The 21,085-nt window shown below is 35.9% G+C and overlaps 1 protein-coding gene across 1 annotated transcript in view; it reads right to left on the minus strand.

Annotated features, from left to right (window-relative positions):
* Positions 1 to 556: 556 nt before the first annotated feature.
* The window catches only part of tubgcp2 (tubulin, gamma complex associated protein 2), a 34,745-nt gene continuing 14,216 nt past the window's right edge, over positions 557 to 21,085 (minus strand). The window contains exons 7-18 of the mRNA XM_039773650.1: positions 13,369 to 13,568; positions 13,103 to 13,292; positions 11,692 to 11,837; positions 10,230 to 10,410; positions 9,916 to 10,096; positions 9,472 to 9,644; positions 4,416 to 4,544; positions 3,910 to 4,030; positions 1,632 to 1,775; positions 1,251 to 1,379; positions 989 to 1,152; positions 557 to 800 (exon numbers count right to left, since the gene is read on the minus strand). Of these exons, the coding sequence (XP_039629584.1) occupies positions 692 to 800; positions 989 to 1,152; positions 1,251 to 1,379; positions 1,632 to 1,775; positions 3,910 to 4,030; positions 4,416 to 4,544; positions 9,472 to 9,644; positions 9,916 to 10,096; positions 10,230 to 10,410; positions 11,692 to 11,837; positions 13,103 to 13,292; positions 13,369 to 13,568 (1,867 nt within the window). The 3' untranslated portion in view covers positions 557 to 691. The remainder of the gene's footprint in view (positions 801 to 988; positions 1,153 to 1,250; positions 1,380 to 1,631; positions 1,776 to 3,909; positions 4,031 to 4,415; positions 4,545 to 9,471; positions 9,645 to 9,915; positions 10,097 to 10,229; positions 10,411 to 11,691; positions 11,838 to 13,102; positions 13,293 to 13,368; positions 13,569 to 21,085) is intronic.

The raw sequence follows: 21,085 nt of genomic DNA on the forward strand, positions 1-21,085 counted from the left end.
ATTCCTGTAGTTTAAAACATTCACTTGTTCTTAAAAGATCTATTGAAATTCATGGAAGATGGCACATTTGTTCATACAGTATTTCAGCAACAATCTGATGTGTCAGGTGGAGAATTTGCCTATTTAATGAACTGCATTTTTAATATGTTTATAGTTTATACAGCTTAAGTATATTACTCTATTAAAAAATACATTCTAGTTTATAAATTTTAATAGTAATAATAAAATTAATACTTTTCCAACTCTTTTTGCAACAAAAATAAAGTATCACAGATCTCTATAGCAGCATGCTCATAATACACTTAAATTTCAGTTAATAAAATTATTAATGCCACACACCAGCATAAATAAGAAACAATTCTTTACTGCTTTTGTAAATAACTTTTAAGTCAAATGTTTTTGTTTTATTGTAGAAATAACTCTGAATAACATACTTTTTAATAATATCTAGAATAAAATATTTTCACAAATGAGAAATTATTAAACTGTTTTATAATTAAAATGGTAAAGATCTGTAGATTACATTAAAATGGAAGCCACCGTGGAGAGAATATAATTTTTTTTTTTTTTAACACATGCTTTTCTAACAACAGACTGGATTTTAATTGGTGATGTCCCCTAAGTATTTATATAATGCGGTTGATTTTTTGATGAATATACTATAAAAAGATTTAGCATGTGGAATCCTTTGCTAGGTTGATGCAGATGTCTTCAGCAACACATCTGAAGCAGCTGGTTTTTGGTTTCTTTCTGCAGACATTCGCTCCAGGCGCTCTGTGTAAAATCCATTGAAGTCAAGCCTACAGATAAGCACAAAAATGCTTCAGAAAATAGGAGACATGCTTCATACCTTTATAAATCATCAATTAAGAAAAAGGCTGTTGAAACTGTTTAAAATTTTAAGTAAACTTTTCAATGCAATACTTTTTATGCAGCATCGAATTAAAGCTGTATTGTTATTTATTAATTATTCATCAGTTGGTCTTACCTATAGATGATATTAATCATGCTGTGTTCACAGTCATTAGTACTATAAATACTAAGTTTGTCCAAAAGATCCAGAAGATGTGTTGAAAAATTAGTGTCAAACTTGTTAATGGTAGATTCAAAGCCACAAGATGACTGGAGTGCATCTACATGTTCAGCCAAATACTGAAACGAGACCAGGTAGGAAAATGTTGCTGTTAAATGTTGGATTGACATTTGCATTGACCTGATTTTTGTACTTTTTTATCTTTGTTTTTATTTACCTTTGAAGTAAGTCTTTTCTTTTCTGTCTCTTCTCTTCGTTCATCCTGAGTTGGTGGGCCACTCATTGTACCATGTTCCAATGTAAGGCGACTCATTTCACTGTCTAGTTTCATACTCTGAGTGAACCGCTGTGAATAAATGCCAACATAAAAATAATCCAAATGAAAAACTATTGCTGTTACATTTAATTTTACTATGCTTCAATAAATTTATCTGCAATATAAACAAATACTTAGAGATAAAATATTGTACAGTATTGTCTTTCATCATTTTAAAACAATATACTTTTAATTCTACAGCCGCAGTACATAATGTGCTTACAGCACACTGGCAAAAAGAGGTGTCAGTAACCCATCTGTTACAAACTAAAACTTACAAACCTGCATACAGTTGGTAAATGTGACACACACAGACATCAGCTTAGAGAAAATCTTTAACAGTTCTGGGTTGGTTAACATGCAGTCCTTCAGACAGTTGTCTAAGAAACTTGTGTGGTGGCACAGGACATCATCAATGTTTGATGCCTAAGGTATTAGAAAAGAGAAAATATATTGTTAGAATTTAATGAAAACCTCGACAAAACTATGCAGACTTATTCTGTAAGATTCACTAATCAGACATGTAGTAGTAGTAATTATTATAATAATAATATTTGATTTATATAGTACCTTTCCTTATTACCTACAGTGGGTACAGAAAGTATTCAGACCCCCTTCAATTTTTCACTCTTTGTTATATTGCAGCTATTTGCTAAAATCATTTAAATTAATTTTTTTCCCTCATTAATGTACACACAGCACCCCATATTGACCGACAAAAAAAAAGAATTTTTGAAATTGTTGCAGATTTATTAAAAAAGAAAAACTGAAATATCACATGGTCCTAAGTATTCAGACCCTTTGCTCAGGATTTAGTAGAAGCACCCTTTTGAGCTAATACAGCCATGAGTCTTCTTGGGAAAGATGCAACAAGTTTTTCACACCTGAATTTGGGGATCCTCTGCCATTCCTCCTTGCAGATCCTCTCCAGTTCTGTCAGGTTGGATGGTAAACGTTGGTGAACAGCCATTTTTAGGTCTCTCCAGAGATGCTCAATTGGGTTTATGTCAGTGCTCTGGCTGGGCCACTCAAGAACAGTCACAGAGTTGTTGTGAAGCCACTCCTTCGTTTTTTTAGCTGTGTGCTTAGGGTCATTGTCTTGTTGGAAGGTAAACCTTCGGCCCAGTCTGAGGTCCTTAGCACTCTGGAGAAGGTTTCTTGTCCAGGATATCCCTGTACTTGGCCGCATTCATCCTTCCCTCGATTGCAACCAATCGTCCTGTCTCTGCAGCTGAAAAACACCCCCACAGCATGGAGTTGGAGTTTGCTAAAAGACACCTGAAGGATTCTGAGATGGTGAGAAATAAGATTCTCTGGTCTGATGAGACCAAGATAGAACTTTTTGGCCTTAATTCTAAGCGTTATGTGTGGAGACAACGAGGCACTGCTCATCACTTGTCCAATACAGTCCCCACAGTGAAGCATGGCGGTGGCAGCATCATGCTGTGGGGGGGTTTTTCAGCTGCAGAGACAGGACGATTGGTTGCAATCGAGGGAAAGATGAATGCGGCCAAGTACAGGGATATCCTGGACAAAAACCTTCTCCAGAGTTCTAAGGACCTCAGACTGGGCCGAAGGTTTATGGCAGAGGATCCCCAAATCCAGGTGTGAAAAACTTGTTGCATCTTTCCCAAGAAGACTCATGGCTGTATTAGCTCAAAAGAGTGATTCTACTAAATATTGAGCAAAGGGTCTGAATACTTAGGACCATGTGATATTTCAGTTTTTCTTTTTTAATAAATCTGCAACAATTTCAAAAATTATTTTTTTTTATCTGTCAATATGGGGTGCTGTGTGTACATTAATGAGGGAAAAAATTAATTTAAATGATTTTAACAAATGGCTGCAATATAACAAAGAGTGAAAAATTGAAGGGGCTCTGAATACTTTCCGTACCCACTGTATTTCAGTGTACAAAAGGAACAGGAGAGCCACAATACAATGTTAGTAATTAAAACATAATACTAAGTAATTACATGCATTGTAAATATAGATAGGCACCTAATCTACAATGTCTATTAATGAACAGTAATTCTGATATTAACTGCATGGGGTTTATTAAGAACATACGGCCTTGTGTACTATACATATGTAGGGAACAAAATAGTCAAAAGTGATGCAAATACACTGTACTGTATTAGGCAAGAAATTGACAAGTCTCGGCACATACTTCTTAGAATTTAATGTAGCAAACTTCTATACTTATTAGACCCTCAACAGTGTTTTAAATGCACAATATAATGATTTCAATCTTTTTCTTTTTTAAGTTGTTGGAAAACAGACTGTTTGAACAACATGCTCAGGGACACATATCAAGTCTGAAGCAGACACTAAATAGATTGTCTTGGTATTCACAGTTAGTCTAATGCATGCACTGCTGGGTCATATTGTCTGTCCATATACTGTACAAGCTTTATACTTTCTGAGTACACTCCTAAAAAAACAATTAAAGAGGAATATGAAGAGCCAACTGACTAACACTGGTCCTTCTGTATTCCAAAATGTGCATATTATTTAGAATTTCAGATTTTCTATCTACACGAAACACAACTATACTCACTGTTTTTAAATTGTTCTCCATAATGTGCCAAGTTGGCTCCACAACTTCAAACATCATATAGTACTGGATATTTTGCACAAAATTTAACATTCGCTGTCTTAGGGTAAAAGCAGCAGCAAACCTATAATGAAAAAACGTATCACAATTAAACACAAAGAACTAGATTTTAAAAAGAATACAAAAGTATGATAAACATACAAAATAATAAAAAGTGTGTATTTTATTTTCATAAAGTAGCAATAAAATATTTAAAATGCCTAGTCAAGAATACTAAGTAAAAAAAGTGCCTGGTAATAATCACCCTGCTACATTACAGGCTCATTAAAGACACACAGAACTAAATATCACTATTTAGTATTTTAAGGTTTTAAAATGTTTTTCATTTTAAACAGTCTATGTTATTAATGCATAAGTTGACATAATGCACATTGTGAAGTCTAACAGAAATAGTGATAAATTCAGTTATAGTAAAAAAAAGGAAAACCATGAATTGTAAACATTCATACCATTTAGCAGAATGCAGCGAGTACTGCTTTGCAGTTTTGTTGCTGATCCACACATTGCAAAGTAGTCTTTCTACATGTTTGCAATAGAACATGTGCCTGAACAACATCTGATATCTGGTCAAAGCTTTCCTATGTTGAAAAGAGAAACACAGGATGCTTAATATGGATGTATTCTTTAAAGAAATGAAAGCAACTACTATTTTCTTGTAACAATGCTGTATTCATGGTGCTACAATGTCTATATTATTACAAAAATAGTTACTGACAGCAACACAAGCTCAGAAGAACATACAAAATTATTAGTTGCTATGTTACAAACCAAAGATTATAATTCACATGTAACCATAAATATTAGCCAAAAACATTAAATGTATATTCTCATACATACATAGTGAAAATGTTATAATCTTATTGATTTTCGTTGCATCTGAAGGAGTAGATGCTCTGAAATTTCATTATACATTGTCATGGTATAATGACAATAAAGGCTTCTAATCTAATCTCATCTAATCTAATGTAATCTAACACTTTTAGTTAAAACTCATCACATACCAAGCAGACATTTTTTTCTTGGCAAAAAAGTCTGAACTTTAAGAAGTAACATACGTTTATGTAAAAAAAAAATGTGTACACCTTGACTGCTTCACTATTTTTTACATTTTCATGGACTGGATTATCGAGTATTTATTTTAATGCACTGTGTCTGTGCTACACTGTGGAGCATACTGTAATTTAAACAAAAGCAACAGATACTCTCAAATTCTATTTTTTTTTTTTTTTTAAATAGAGGGAATTTGAAAACCTCCTAGCAGATGGGATTAAAAGGTGTACGAATTTAGATTTTATAGTCAATTCTTATCTCTCTTCCCCCACCCCCAACCAAACAGGAACACACACTAATTCAGAATCTGCTTCTCAATTTCAAATGCTATACTGTCTGCAAGTGCCAGATGGACAACTTAATTGATGACAACACTAAAATTCAGCATTTTAAGTATTTATTACAACACTGAAATATCTGTGCAGAACTAAAGAAACAAAATTGTTAATGTTATTTCTTCGTCCAGTGGTCTAGCCACTCTTACCAATGCAGGAATATCTTTCTAAAATTGGTTATACTGGATCAGGATTAATTATTCTTTACATTGACTTTTACAAAATTCCATGAATGCAGTAGTTAATTATTTTAGCCTACTTCATCTGATGTTTCCTCTTTCTGAATTTGCCTTCAGTGACGATCAGAAGCTTATTTTTTCTTTTTCAGATGGCAAAACAAATGTGTACTGCTTCTCTCAGGACGTCAAGGGAATTTTGCACTCAGATGCTTTATTTTGAATTTTGTAGCATTTGCTAACTTAGATTTTTTCCTTTAACACTGCTAATTGCATGGATCGTGAACTATCTTACAGACAGATCTCAGTATGTGCGTCTCGGGAACTGCAGGTCTGACATTGTGGTCAGCAGCACAGGAGCACCGTAAGGGGACTGTGCTTTCTCCAGTCCTATTCAGCCTATATACATTGGACTTCCAATACAACTCAGAGCCCTGCCACGTGCAAAAGTTCGCTGACGACACTGCTATCGTAGGCTGCATCAGGAGTGGGCAGAAGGAGGAGTATATGAACCTAATCAAGGACTTTGTTAAATAGTGTGACTTAAACTACCTACAACTTTACACCAACAAAACCAAGGAGCTGGTGGTGGAGTCAGAGGTGACTGTGTGCAGAGAGTGCAGACCTATAAATACCTGGGACTGCACCTGGATGATAAATTGGACTGGACTGCCAATACTGATGCTCTGTGCAAGAAAGGACAGAGCCGACTATACTTCCTTAGAAGGCTGGCATCCCTCAACATCTGCAATAAGATGCTGCAGATGTTCTATCAGACGGTTTGGCGGGTGCCCTCTTCTACGTGGTGGTGTGCTGGGGAGGCAGCATAAAGAAAAAGGATGCCTCACGCCTGGACAAACTGGTGAGGCTCTATTGTAGGCACAGAGCTGGACAGTTTGACATCTGTGGCGGAGCGACGGGCACTGAGCAGGCTCCTGTCAATCATGGAGAATCCTCTGCATCCACTGAAGAGTATCATCTCCAGACAGAGGAGCAGCTTCAGCGACAGATTGCTGTCACTGTTCTGCTCCACTGACAGACTTAGGAGATCGTTCCTCCCCCACACTATGTTACTCTTCAATTCCACCTGGTTAAACATTAACATCATTATACAATGTTATTGACTGTTATACCTGCTTTGCACTCTCCACCTTGCATTTTTTTAACTTGCACTGCATTTTTATTTAATTAATATTGTTTTTTATCACTATGCTGCTGCTGGAGTATGTGAATTTGCCCTTGGGGATTAATAACGTACCTATCTAATTTTGAAAGTATTCATTCCCTTTTCATATATACAAAGCCAAAAATGTAAACTTCCAAAGCTTTGTGATTAATACAATAAAAAATTATATGTAGAGCTTTTAATTTTCTCAATGCAGTATTGTATTGTATTTAATATGATGATGGACAAGATACAGATGCCCCACCACTTATATATATTTTTGCCATTTATATAAAAATCCCATTTTAATTAAAAACAAAATAAATTTTTTCCATCCTGTCATAGGATATGTTTTTGTATGTAAATTTGTGCATTTTTCTCCCACAAATTCATTAACTGTTAGCTTAACTTAAATGAAATAAAATAGAACACAATTCAAAATGACATATTAACTGTAATAACACAGAAACATGTTACGTTTTGTAAAATAATTCATGAATAGAAACATTTCAACTTACAAATCTGTAAGGCTTTATTAACCTAGTTGGTGGCTTTTGCAGTATTTTTTATTGTTTTCGATTTAAAACATTTTTGTGGGAATAAGGCATAAAAGAGTAAATGCAATAAAAATAACGTGGCTAGTACACCTGCCATCAAAATATAAATTGTCACTTTATACTATGTAAAAAATTAGTTATACTGGACTTTGGTTATTAACAATCAGCTACAGAAATACGTAAGCTGATTTTTGTGATGCAAAAATTCACTTAATTCCTATTCACTTAATGTTTGCCAGTGGGTCATGTATTTTTAAAGTCTGTTCTGCTGCCACAACGCTCTTGTGTCTCGCACTATTAAATAAACCTCAAAATAAACAGCACCCATGTCTATTCGACTTAAGCTTGTCAGAGTATACATTACTTAAAAGGTAAAATGAAACTACAAAAAATACACTATTTTTCTACAGAAATGTATCTTTAACAGGAATAGACATCAACATGGAAATAATCAGGAAGAACACTCGAGCACAGACAAAGTTCGATAAAGGTACTTTTCGTAACAGTATAAAATATTTTTTAATGTGGAAAATAATAGATACAAGGAATAAGTTACTTAGCACTTTAGTATATAGTAATACTTTAGGGATCTTAATTTGTTTCAAAAAATAATTTAGTTGCTATTTGAAAAGGGACTAATGAGCAATGGTTGTCTAATGGTCTGTTCTCATCAAAACGTTTCTTATGATTTAGTGCTCATGTAAATATGATGACTTTTGTGCAACTCAATGGTCTTAAACTATGAGATTACTGCTCTCTGCCAGAAAAGAGTAGGTTTGTACTCTGCAAGTGAAACAGGCAGCTGTCTTAGCACTTAGAACTTGAATTATCCTGGATCTAGTTGCAAAAGTGTAGAAGAAATTATGAAATTAGCCAATGAATAGTGCAACCTGGCTAAACTGTTTGTGTTGCCTGGGAGAGTGGGGACAAAACAGACTAAGATCTCAATATAATTGTGAATTCACCTACCCATTCATACCTATGGTGACTGTGACTACAGGAATGGAATTTTGAGGAGAAGTCCTTGAAATTTACAGCCAATGCACCTTTGATATTTCTATAGGAGATGTACAAAGCATAGACCTAAAGGAGATTTTCCAAAACAAGATGGAATTTTATCTCTTTTAGCTGGACTGGGTGAAGTCTTTTCAGCCTATTGTCACCACTACTTACACTCAGTGTGGACAATGAAATATAATCCCGGAGACATTAAATTAATACTGTTAGGTTACAATTTAGAGGTGTAAACAGCTATACTAAATGATTTAAAATTTCAAAATAAGGAAGTCTTCACATTTTATATTTGCAGTCCATTGTAATTTGGTGCCCTCTTCTGGCTAATTGTTAAAGCTTCCACTGAAACATAAACTGAAATGTGAAGAACCTATATAATATTTTAGCATTTTATGCACAGCTTATCATGTCATATCTGCAATTAATTCAAGTTATTTTCTTAAAATGTTTTTTATAGGTAGCTCTACAAAAAGTAATACTATTTATTTAATAATTTATTTATCATTGTGTTGTAAGGTGATAATAATCCAAAATAGGTGACATTGCTAGCCAGTGCCCTTCTTCTGCCCTTCTATCCAAATAATGTTAGGGTTGAAATATAGACAGATATACAGCAATAATGAACATATAGTAAGTATGTTAAAGAGTAAATGCAATCTTAAAATCGGAAAGTCACAAGAGCAACATGTACTTTATATTTGCGACATCTAACATTGCAGATCCATTATGAATTCACAAAATATAAAATTTGGATGTGGATCTGACTATGAGACTGCTTACACAAGGACCAATTTTGCATAATTGGTGTAAGTAATGTCATATATTTGTAGGTTAATGAGTAAGTATTATCATTATTGGTATTCATCGTGATTAATTGTACTGTACAGTTATACAAAACATCTGTCTTGTAAAAACATATTTTGAAACCACTTTTTTACTTATACAGTAGATTTGAATTAACTGCAAAACACTTTAAATGAGACTGAATATTCTAATAAAAAGTAATTAAAAAAATAATATTTTTGTAACAAATAATTGCAATTTACACTTAAACCACACACAACTTCCAAAGTAGCTAAGGCTCATTATTTGACAAAAGTGAGGCACCACAATATTTTATTATCTTGCATTATAAGTTTCATATTGAAATTAACTGAATATGATTCACTTAAACTACCTGTGTTAAGTTATAGTAAATGATGGTTTACCTGTTAATAATTAAAGAAAGAGGCCATTTTACAATATAATCAAAGGAAAAGGCTTCTAGTCCACTAAGAGCTAATTCGGTTGGGTCTGCATTGATGATTGCCTTTTCCTGTTTTGTTTCTATTGCCAGCACACGCAGTAATTGGGTAATAACATCATGAGGCATAAGATCAATCTGTAATCAAAAAAAAAAGTAAGTATTAAGAAAAATGCACAATGTGTGACTAAATCTTCACTATTTTACAATCTGTCCATCCAAAATTATTTCACAACAGTAACTTTGAGTTTATCATATAACTAGGGAAAAGGGTCTCCATTTTCTACTCAATAAACATATTAGTACTATATTATTCTGTAGTACTTTCAAATAATATTTGTGATGTTTATAAATCAGCATAGCTATTAATACAAATACTTAATGTTACATATTTTACAGTAAATGGTACCTTCAAGTCATCTTTAAAAGGATCAGTATTAGCAGTACTCATTCTTAAGGCAAGTTCCAGCAAAGCCTCCAATCTGGTAGGAATTATGTCATCAACTGGCTTTTTTAGCTCATCTTCTGTTAGGTCCATAAAATGAACAAAGAAATCCCCTTGGTCCATAAGAAAATAATGTTTTATTGATCTACAGTAAAGTAAAACACTTGAGTTAATCATGGTGTTCTTTCACATCAAGACTATGAAATGGAACGTTATTCTGATAATTAAACTTGCTCAAGTAATTTTTATTGTAAATCTAAATGTATTCTTTACTGCACCTTAAACGTGCCACCAACTCCTTCTCTTCCATTAGGAAATCCAGTAGAACTTTGCTGGCATAGTTGTAAGCTTTTTCGATCTGTTCAACATAGGCACGTTCTTTCAAGGTATACAGCACTTCTTTAGCATCTGGGCAGGTAACATCACAACCACATTCACGTACTACATTCAGGTATTTACCTTTATAAACGCACAAAAAAAAAAAAAAGAATTTTGAAAATACAAACAAGATGCAACTTCTTTCATTTTCATTAGAATTGAATGAATTCATACAGTCAAATCAAAAAGTTATGTCACTTTTCATGTAACAAAAATCTCTTTCAAATGTATTGCTTCATTGTTTGAAAGACATTAAAAAATTAACAATAATAGTAGTATCTCAAGATTTTTATTATAGTTAAGTGTAGAAAGCTGGATGCAAATATGTTTAGGGAGCCATGCAACTGGAAACATGGAAATGGAAAACAAGTAATTTTTCATCAGTATATTTCAAAAATGATGACAGAAATTACAAAAAAAAAGTTAATCTGAAATATTCCATTTAAAATGGTATAGTTTCTGATATTGTAATATACTTGGCATGGTAAATTAAAAAAATATATTGAACAAGGAAGTGTAAATAAGCTAAAGTGAATGTTTGATCACAGCTGTTAAATACATGCAATATTTACTTGTGCGCAGTGGATGATTGAATTAACAATATATTTCTGAAAACATTTATACCTGAAGCATGCTAAGCAGTCACAAAGGAAAAATTTTGGAATGGTATGAAGAGTTCTTACCCATGCAAGTTATTTTGTTACTGAGCCCAAATATCTTTTTAAATGACACTGAGAATTTTTTCAGGCATCCGTAGTGTGAATTGTTTTTAAAATAGCTCTATTTGCTTTTGTTTCCAACTTTTTTGACAACTGCTTGGTTGACATTACTATAGCAGAGGATATAACTTGTGAGTGTGTGTGTTTTTTTTTTGTTTTTGGTAAACTGAAGTAAATCTGACCAATTAAAATACATATACATTTGAATAATCTACAGATCAGAATTTCTGCATGGTTTATGAACAAGAAGGTTAAATATATCAAAATGATATACAGTAGGTATAACAATTTTTATATTATGGTTATCTTATTAAAAAAAAGAATAATGGAACCAAGCATCCAAAACATTAAGATAAAATGTTTTCAGATGTATTTAATGATAACGTAGAAGAAATAATTATGCAGTTGAAGTACTTTAAAAGCAACATTTTATTTCAGTTCAAACTAAGCTAGATCTTCACTAATCCATGGCAACAAGCTTCAATCAAGCAGACCCATTTCACATTAAAGTATAATTGAAATTAGAAAGCTTCAGTTTCTTTTTGTGCAAGTAATGTTAAGTATTGTAAAGTTATGTTATCAACTTCCTAGCTTTATCTGATATACTAGTTAAAAATATATACAGTACATTTTGCAAACCTACCTGTACTTAGTATTTTGTCTGCCATTTTCTGTAGAAATGCTGGGATCCGCAGCTGCACAATAGTGTACCGTTGATCCCAATATTTGTCATTGTAGTCCTCCTGTATTTTTTCTTTCTGAAGCTCATGTTCTTCTACCATAAATTCACTAGTATTAATACATAAATTAGTAAACAGTTATATTTTGAAATATGAGGTTTAAAAAGAGACATTCACTTCTATACATATTATCACAAAAGGCAAACCTACATGGAGGAATCTATTTGCATTATAAGTAATGTTTAAATGTTTTGTAGGCAGTCTGTCCTTTTTAAAATGTATCAATAATGCATACATAGCCGAGGATAATAAATATGTACTGCACTGACTGTGGTAACAAAATATGAAATTATACACATATTCATTTACATCATTTTCTTAAGCTACTTCAAACCCATAAACAGTGGCTTTGGTCCCCCACAATTTCCAAAGTAGGATAAATAAAAATCATAGTTAAAATACAAAAAATGGAAGCTTTCATATAAAATTATGTTATGTCAATATACTACAATTCTGTGTATACATAATGGAGATGGCATTCTTGCTGTGCTTCTGCACAAACAGAATAATGACAAGGGTACCAAAGACCAAAAAACAATGTGGTAATAATAAATAAAAAAGTAGAAATGGCAGAAATAAAAAGTTAAGTACAAACAAACTGACAAAAATCATTGGATTATACATCTCTTCAGACCCTTCCTATACATGTTTTCATCTTTTTTTTTATGCCTTCATCCCACTTACCAAGTACTACAAAAGCACCGCCATTTCTCTCTCGCTCACTAACACAACTTTGGCACCTGACAGTGAACTTTTCCAAAATGCAACTCAGATACTTTAGTAGCCCCTAAAAGGCTACCCTTTGTTTATGATCAGTCTACTTTGGTCAGTCAAGGCCAGAACTATGAGTTCTAATAAAAATATTCATCCACTAGTTTTGAGATGCACAAACTTAACATTGTGATATTAAGAGTCATCTGCAATGATCAGATGAATATGTCTAAATGTGTTTGTGTTAAACTGGTTGTTAATGGGTTAAAAATAAATGATGACTACTGGTGTCCTTATGCTGTAGGTTCGTATGGAAGTATTTTTTCAATGAGCTTCACCACATAAAGTACCTTGCAATTAATGTTATGGTAATAAATGTTTACTTACTTATAGGTTGTATACTATTCACTTACAGTACATACAATTAGTTATATAGTAATATAACCTGCTTTTAAAAAGTGCAGGGTCATAACTGCAGCAAAAACAAGCAAAGAAACAAATAAAAAAAAATAAAGAATAAGAAAATGTAGTGTACTTGAGATCTCTATAGCTAACCATAAACCACACAAAATAAAAAAATTCCTTGTTAGATTTTGTTCCTACCTATAAGGGTCCTTGATTATACCTCTGTAGATCCATTTCTCCAGAATTTCAAAATAAGGAACACTTGCTGCTTTGGTGAGGTAAAGACAAAGTTCTTGAGCCTGACTGTCACCTGTGTAGTTGAAGGTACGGTCATGTAAGAGGCTCAGTGTAGATCCACCCATGCAGTCTCCTTTATCTACTGAGGTGGCTAAAAACAAAAAATACACTGAAGAAAACGTATACCTAAAACTGATATGGTCTTAAGTTATTTAAATAAAAAATACCTATTGAAGCTAAGATTTCCATTGTCCTCATAGTTGGCTGGATATAAAACCAAAGTTTCTGAAGGGACAACATTCCTTGCCTTTGAAGATGCTCTAACTGAGTCACCAAGATCATATATTCTTTCATTAGAGCTCTCATTGCTGCGGCCAATGCGTGATTTACTTGACCATACTCAAAAGATGATTTCTCTTCAATAAACCTTCATTAGAGGAAAAAGCAACAATATACATTTAAGCACTTACACAATTAACTTTTTGTAGCATGCTATAATCTCAGTTATTAATAAAACTCTAAATGAACAATTCATGTAAAATTCACATTTAAGTATTCTTTTAAACTAATTATGGCATTATATTAATTTATGTTGAGTAAACTGTCAAAATATTTTTCTATAATATAAACATTTTAAAAACACTAAATTACAAAATAATAATAAATCCTGAGCAAAGCAATCAAAGAAATATACTACACAACTCAAAGACACAAATGTAGATATGAATTACTGGAAAAACTGTATATTCAAGGCATTTTTTGAAGTCCTGGCTTCCTAAAGGAAACATTCAGTCCAAGTGATTTCAGTTGATAAATTGTACTTTTAATAATAATAATATCTTTCAAACAAGTAGTTTATTGTACACTTTCAAACAACTGAAACAGTCTTTAAAAAAATCAAGTAGACCCTCTTTCAATTGCAAGGTTTTATATATCATGAAATAACTAATGCAAATTTAGTCTTCATCCACTTGTAAAATAATCTAAGATGTTTTATAGGAGTTAATCCATCTCGTATATTGTATTACATGAGTACTGGTCCACTGATTCTTACACCACTTACAGTGCATCCGGAAAGTATTCACAGCGCATCACTTTTTCCACATTTTGTTATGTTACAGCCTTATTCCAAAATGGATTAAATTCATTTTTTTCCTTAGAATTCTACACACAACACCTCATAATGACAACATGAAAAAAGTTTACTTGAGGTTTTTGCAAATTTATTAAAAATAAAAAAAAAACCTGAGAAATCACATGTACTTACACCTTTGGCAGCAATTACAGCCTCAAGTCTTTTTGAATATGATGCCACAAGCTTGGCAAACCTATCCTTGGCCACTTTCGCCCATTCCTCTTTGCAGCACCTCTCAAGCTCCATCAGGTTGGATGGGAAGCGTTGGTGCATAGCTATTTTAAAGATCTCTCCAAAGACGTTCAATCGGATTCAAGTCTGGGCTCTGGCTGGGCCACTCAAGGACATTCACAGAGTTGTCCTGAAGCCACTCCTTTGATATCTTGGCTCTGTGCTTAGGGTCGTTGTCCTGCTGAAAGATGAGCCGTCGCCTCAGTCCGAGGTCAAGAGTGCTCTGGAGCAGGTTTACATCCAGGATGTCTCTGTACATTGCTGCAGTCATCCTTCCCTTTATCCTGACTAGTCTCCCAGTTCCTGCCGTTCAAAAACATCCCCACAGCATGATGCTGCCACCACCATGCTTCACTGTAGGGATGGTATTGGCCTGGTGATGAGCGGTACCTGGTTTCCTCCAAACGTGATGCCTGGCATTCACATCAAAGAGTTCAATCTTTGTCTCATCAGACCAGAGAATTTTGTTTCTCATGGTCTGAGAGTCCTTCAGGTGCCTTTTGGCAAACTCCAGGCAGGCTGCCATGTGCCTTTTACTAAGGAGTGGCTTCCGTCTGGCCACTCTACCATACAGGCCTGATTGGTGGATTGCTGCAGAGATGGTTGTCCTTCTGGAAGGTTCTCCCCTCTCCACAGAAGACCTCTGACAGAGTGACCGTCGGGTTCTTGGTCACCTCCCTGACTAATGTCCTTCTCCCCTGATTGTTCAGTTTAGATGGCCGGCCAGCTCTAGGAAGAGTCCTGGTGGTTTCGAACTTCTTCCACTTATGGATGATGGAGGCCACTGTGCTCATTGGGGCCTTCAAAGCAACATACATTTTTCTGTAACCTTCCCCAGATTTGTGCCTCGAGACAATCCTGTCTCGGAGGTCTACAGACAATTCCTTTGACTTCATGCTTGGTTTGTGCTCTGAACTGTGGGACCTTATATAGACAGGTGTGTGCCTTTCCAAATCATGTCCAATGAAATGAGTTTCACCACAGGTGGACTCCAATTAAGCTGCAGAAACATCTCAAAGATGATCAGGGGAAACAGGATGCACCTGAGCTCAATTTTGAGCTTCATGGCAAAGGCTGTGAATACTTATGTACATGTGCTTTCTCAATTTTTTTATTTTTAATAAATTTTCAAAAACCTCAAGTAAACGTTTTTCACGTTGTCATTATAGGGTGTTGTGTGTAGAATTCTAAGGAAAATAATGAATTTAATCCATTTTGGAATAAGGCTGTAACATAACAAAATGTGGAAAAAGTGATGCGCTGTGAATACTTTCCGGATGCACTGTATTTAGCTCATTAATGTTTAAGGGCATTTGTTTATGCACAGCTTTCTTAATGTCCCACCCACAGTATTTCAATTGTGTTGAAGTCTTGACTAGCAATTGCAAAACCTTTCATTTATTCTTTCTCAGACAACTAGTTGCACATATGATATAGACTCCAATCCTACTGGAGAATTCAATATCAGCTAAGCTTAAACTATCAAGACATATAGTGTCATATTTTCTTTTACAATGCTCTTTTATAAAGATGTTAGGCTAATTGACTGTATTAGATTATCATCTTTCCACCTTTATACTTGATGGATAGCATGAGATTTTGTGGTGATATGTTTTGTTTGGTTTTTGCCAAAATTGACATTTTTCATAACGATCAAACAGCTTCCCTTTGGTTTCATCTTTCCTCAACACACTGCTCAGCAATATTTGGGTTCATCCAGATACAACATTGCAAATTCAACCCATGCAACAATTGATTCTCTGCCATCTTTGCCGATATCTTTTGTCTTTGGCATTGTGTTACCACTAACCAAAGTGCTACAGACTGAACTGCAAAAGGGTCTGCTTTTATATAGACATTGTAGCACTTCTTGGTTGAGTGTACTTGATCAGCAGAACTTTGCACTAATTCCTTTCTTAACTAATATGGAAGTAGTAGGAGTTACATATACACACATATACATACATATATACATACATACAGGCGGACGGGATGCCCCTTCGCTGTATATTCAGGGGGAGTAGCTCTGGGTGCCGCAGCTGGGACTCCTGAGCCCATATGGGCAGTGTATTTGCCACACCCGGAAGTGCAGCCGGAATTCGCCAGTCAACCATCTGGAGCACTTCTGGGTGGTCAATAAAAGGGGCCAGCACCCACCACTCAATGGTCAGAGTTGGGAGGCAGAGGATGAAGCTTGGAGGAGGAGTGATGGTGCCAGAAAAGAGTGTTTTTGTGATTGTGTGCTTACTTGTGGGACTGTGTTGTGCCTATGGGGGTCACGGGAAAGAAATGCACCACAGGTGAAGAAAAGAGATGCCGAGTATATTTGGAGAAGGGTGCTAAGGATACAGCTGCCAGGCAAGAGAAAAAGAGGAAGGCCTAAGAGAAGGTTTATGGATGTGGTGAGAGAAGACATGAAGGTGATGGGTGTAACAGAACAAGACGCAGAGGATAGAAAGATATAGAAGAAGATGATCTGCTGTGGCGACCCCTAACGGGAACAGCCGAAAGAAGAAGTAGATTTTTTATATATATATATATATATATATATATATATATATATATATATATACATATACATACATATACATATATACAACACACACACACATATACATAGTGCATCCGGAAAGTATTCACAGTGCATCACTTTTTCCACATTTTGTTATGTTACAGCCTTATTCCAAAATGGATTAAATTCATTTTTTTCCTCAGAATTCTACACACAACACCCCATAATGACAACGTGAAAAAAGTTTACTTGAGGTTTTTGTAAATTTATTAAAAATAAAAAAACTGAGAAATCACATGTACATAAGTATTCACAGCCTTTGCTCAATACTTTGTTGATAAACCTTTGGCAGCAATTACAGCCTCAAGTCTTTTTGAATATGATGCCACAAGCTTGGCACACCTATCCTTGGCCAGTTTTCCCCATTCCTCTTTGCAGCACCTCTCAAGCTCCATCAGGTTGGATGGGAAGCATCGGTGCACAGCCATTTTAAGATCTCTCCAGAGATGTTCAGTCAGATTCAAGTCTGGGCTCTGGCTGGGCCACTCAAGGACATTCACAGAGTTGTCCCGAAGCCACTCCTTTGATATCTGGGCTGTGTGCTTAGGGTCGTTGTCATGCTGAAAGATGAACCATCACCCCAGTCTGTGGTCAAGAGTGCTCTGGAGCAGGTTTTCATGCAGGATGTCTCTGTACATTGCTGCAGTCATCTTTCCCTTTATCCTGACTAGTCTCCCAGTTCCTGCCGCTGAAAAACATCCCCACAGCATGATGCTGCCACCACCATGCTTCACTGTAGGGATGGTATTGGCCTGGTGATAAGCGGTGCCTGGTTTCCTCTAAACGTGACGCCTGGCATTCACACCAACGAGTTCAATCTTTGTCTTATCAGACCAGAGAATTTTGTTTCTCGTGGTCTGAGAGTCCTTCAGGTGCCTTTTGGCAAACTCCAGGCGGGCTGCCATGTGCCTTTTACTAAGGAGTGGCTTCCGTCTGGCCACTCTACCATACAGGCCTGATTGGTGGATTGCTGCAGAGATGGTTGTCCTTCTGGAAGGTTCTACTCTATCCACAGAGGACCTCTGACAGAGTGACCATCATGTTCTTGGTCACCTCCCTGACTAAGGCCCTTCTCCCCCGATCACTCAGTTTAGATGGCCGGCCAGCTCTAGGAAGAGTCCTGGTGGTTTTGAACTTCTTCCACTTATGGATGATGGAGGCCACTGTGCTCATTGGGACCTTCAAAGCTGCAGAAACTTTTCTGTAACCTTCCCCAGATTTGTGCCTCGAGACAATCCTGTCTCGGTGGTCTACAGACAATTCCTTTGACTTCATGCTTGGTTTGTGCTCTGACATGAACTGTCAACTGTGGGACCTTATATAGACAGGTGTGTGCCTTTCCAAATCATGTCCAATCAACTGAATTTACCACAGGTGGACTCCAATTAAGTTGCAGAAACACCTCAAGGATGATCAGGGGAAACAGGATGCACCTGAGCTCAATTTGGAGCTCAATTTGGAGCTTCATGGCAAGGCTGTGAATACTTGTGTACATGTGCTTTCTCAATTTTTTTATTTTTAATAAATTTGCAAAAACCTCAAGTAAACTTTTTTTACATTGTCATTATGGGGTGTTGTGCGTAGAATTCTGAGGAAAAAAATGAATTTAATCCATTTTGGAATAAGGCTGTAACATAACAAAATGTGGAAAAAGTGATGCATTGTGAATACTTTCCGGATGCACTGTATATATGTATATGTATATGTATATATGTATATGTATGTGTATATATATATATATATATATGGAAGAGAAGGTCCGTGATACGGTTTGCATATTTGCAGCTGCAGATCCACAAAGGGGGAAAATGAATCACATATCAAAAGTAGTTTTTTATTCCTGAGTTTTCAACCCCTGCCAGGGGTCTTCATCAGAGGATTATGCTTAGACTTACAAGAATCAAAGGCAATATATAGCAAAAAATTATGTGGAGAAGAGGTGGCTAAGTCAGTGTGGTATTGGGTGTAAAGTCCTGTTTATCATGAATATGTTCTTCTTAAGTTTGCATATGCTGGATTTATGTCCAAGTGTCTGTTGATGCCGTTCTCATTTGGTAACCAGGATTTGGCCAGCTCTCTGGCACTTTTCGTACTGGCCTTGAATTTTACTTGTACGCTGTCCCAGTTAAATGTATGTCCTGTTGATTTAGTATGCGTATAGATCAATGATAGTGAGTTCTTTCTTCTGACGGCATTGCGGTGTTCCTGTATACGTGTTGCGATTCTTTTTGAAGTTTGTCCTATGTATACCGCTGAGCACGAACTGTATGGAATGCTGTACACTGCGTTTCGTATTTATACTGTTGATTTCTTGTTTTTAGATAGATAGATACTTTATTAATCCCAAGGGGAAATTCACATAATCCAGCAGCAGTATACTGATACAAAATACAATATTAAATTAAATAGTAATAAAAATGCATGTAAAAGCAGACAATAACTTTGAGTAATGTTAGCATTTACTCCCCCGGGTGGAATTGAAGAGTCGCATAGTGTGGGGGAGGAACGATCTCCTCAATCTGTCAGTGGAGCAAGACAGTGACAAAAGTCTGTCACTCAAGCTACTCCTTTGCCTGGAAATGACACTGTTCAGTGGATGCAGTGAATTCTTCATGATTGACAGGAGTTTGCTTAATGCCCGTCACTCTGCCACAGACGTTAAACTGTCCAACTTTCCTCCTACAATACAGCCTGCCTTCTTAACAAGTTTGTCCAGGCGTGAGGCGTCTTTGATCTTTATGCTGCCTCCCCAGCACACCACCGCATAGAAGAGGGCACTCGCCACAACCGTCTGGTAGAACATCTGCAGAATCTTATTGCAGATGTTGAAGGATGCCAACCTTCTAAGAAAGTATAGTCGGCTCTGACCTTTCTTACACAGAGCATCAGTATTGGCAGGCAGTCCAATTTGTCATCTTGCTGCACTCCCAAATATTTATAGGTCTGCACCATCTGCACACAGTCACCTCTGATGATCACAGGGTCCATGAGGGGCCTGGGCCATTAAAGAAGACCGTGCACAGATTGTTTAGATTGTTTAGAGTGTTTACCTTAAAGAATGCTACGCAGACAAGATATTATACTCCACCAGCAACCACCTGGTATCTCATAAACAGAGCTGTGTTAAAACTCTATTCAGAAGAGTCCACATCCATTGTAATATGAAGGAAACAAAAATGAATGAGAGCCGCTCTCTCTTCCATCTTTTCCCTTTTCAAACGGATACTCAAAAACATTCATTAATCGAAGCCTACACAGAAGACGCCAAAAAAACTCAGCAAACAATTGACATGAATCAGAACCCCACTCCACCTGGCACTTACTCCCTTAAGTCAGACATCAGAATAGTACACAAACCCACGAACAATCTGCACACGGTACCCTTTAATGCTAAAAACAAGAAATCAACAGCAGAAACACGAAACACAGTGTACAGCATTCGACGCAGTTCGTGCTCAGCGGTATACATAGGACAAACTTCAAAAAGAATCGCAACACATATACAGGAACACCGCAACGCCGTCAGAAGAAAGGACTCACTATCATTGATCTATACCAGGGGTGCCTAGTGCGTTGATCGCAATCGACCGGTAGATCGCAAAAGGTAGTGCAGGTAGATCGCGTTGCAGTCAAAAAAAAATTTTTTTAAACGTTAGTCTATCACATATCCTCCCCGTGTCATTTGTCACTTGATTGATATACAGAGCCGCCAGTCTGAGGTCTCTTATCTTCTAACATACTGGTCATCCCGCACGCACGATCAAACGCGCAAGCTTCTGCAAAACTCCGGCTAAGTGATCTAGTTAGCCTTCCAATTTATATCGACTAAAGAAGGGATTTAAAAAAAAAATGTTTGGGGAGGATGTGGAATTGAAAGGGGATTTTTTTTTCTCACAATGTCACAATCGAAGTGCGTTTGTCTTACCTGTCAATCTATCATTGCTATTCCAAAGAAGGAAAATCTGAAAAGGCACTTTCGAACTGTTCATAAAAACTACGAAACCGA

Source organism: Polypterus senegalus, chromosome 1 (assembly GCF_016835505.1).
Source record: "Polypterus senegalus isolate Bchr_013 chromosome 1, ASM1683550v1, whole genome shotgun sequence".
Classification (NCBI taxonomy): Eukaryota; Metazoa; Chordata; class Cladistia; order Polypteriformes; family Polypteridae; genus Polypterus; species Polypterus senegalus.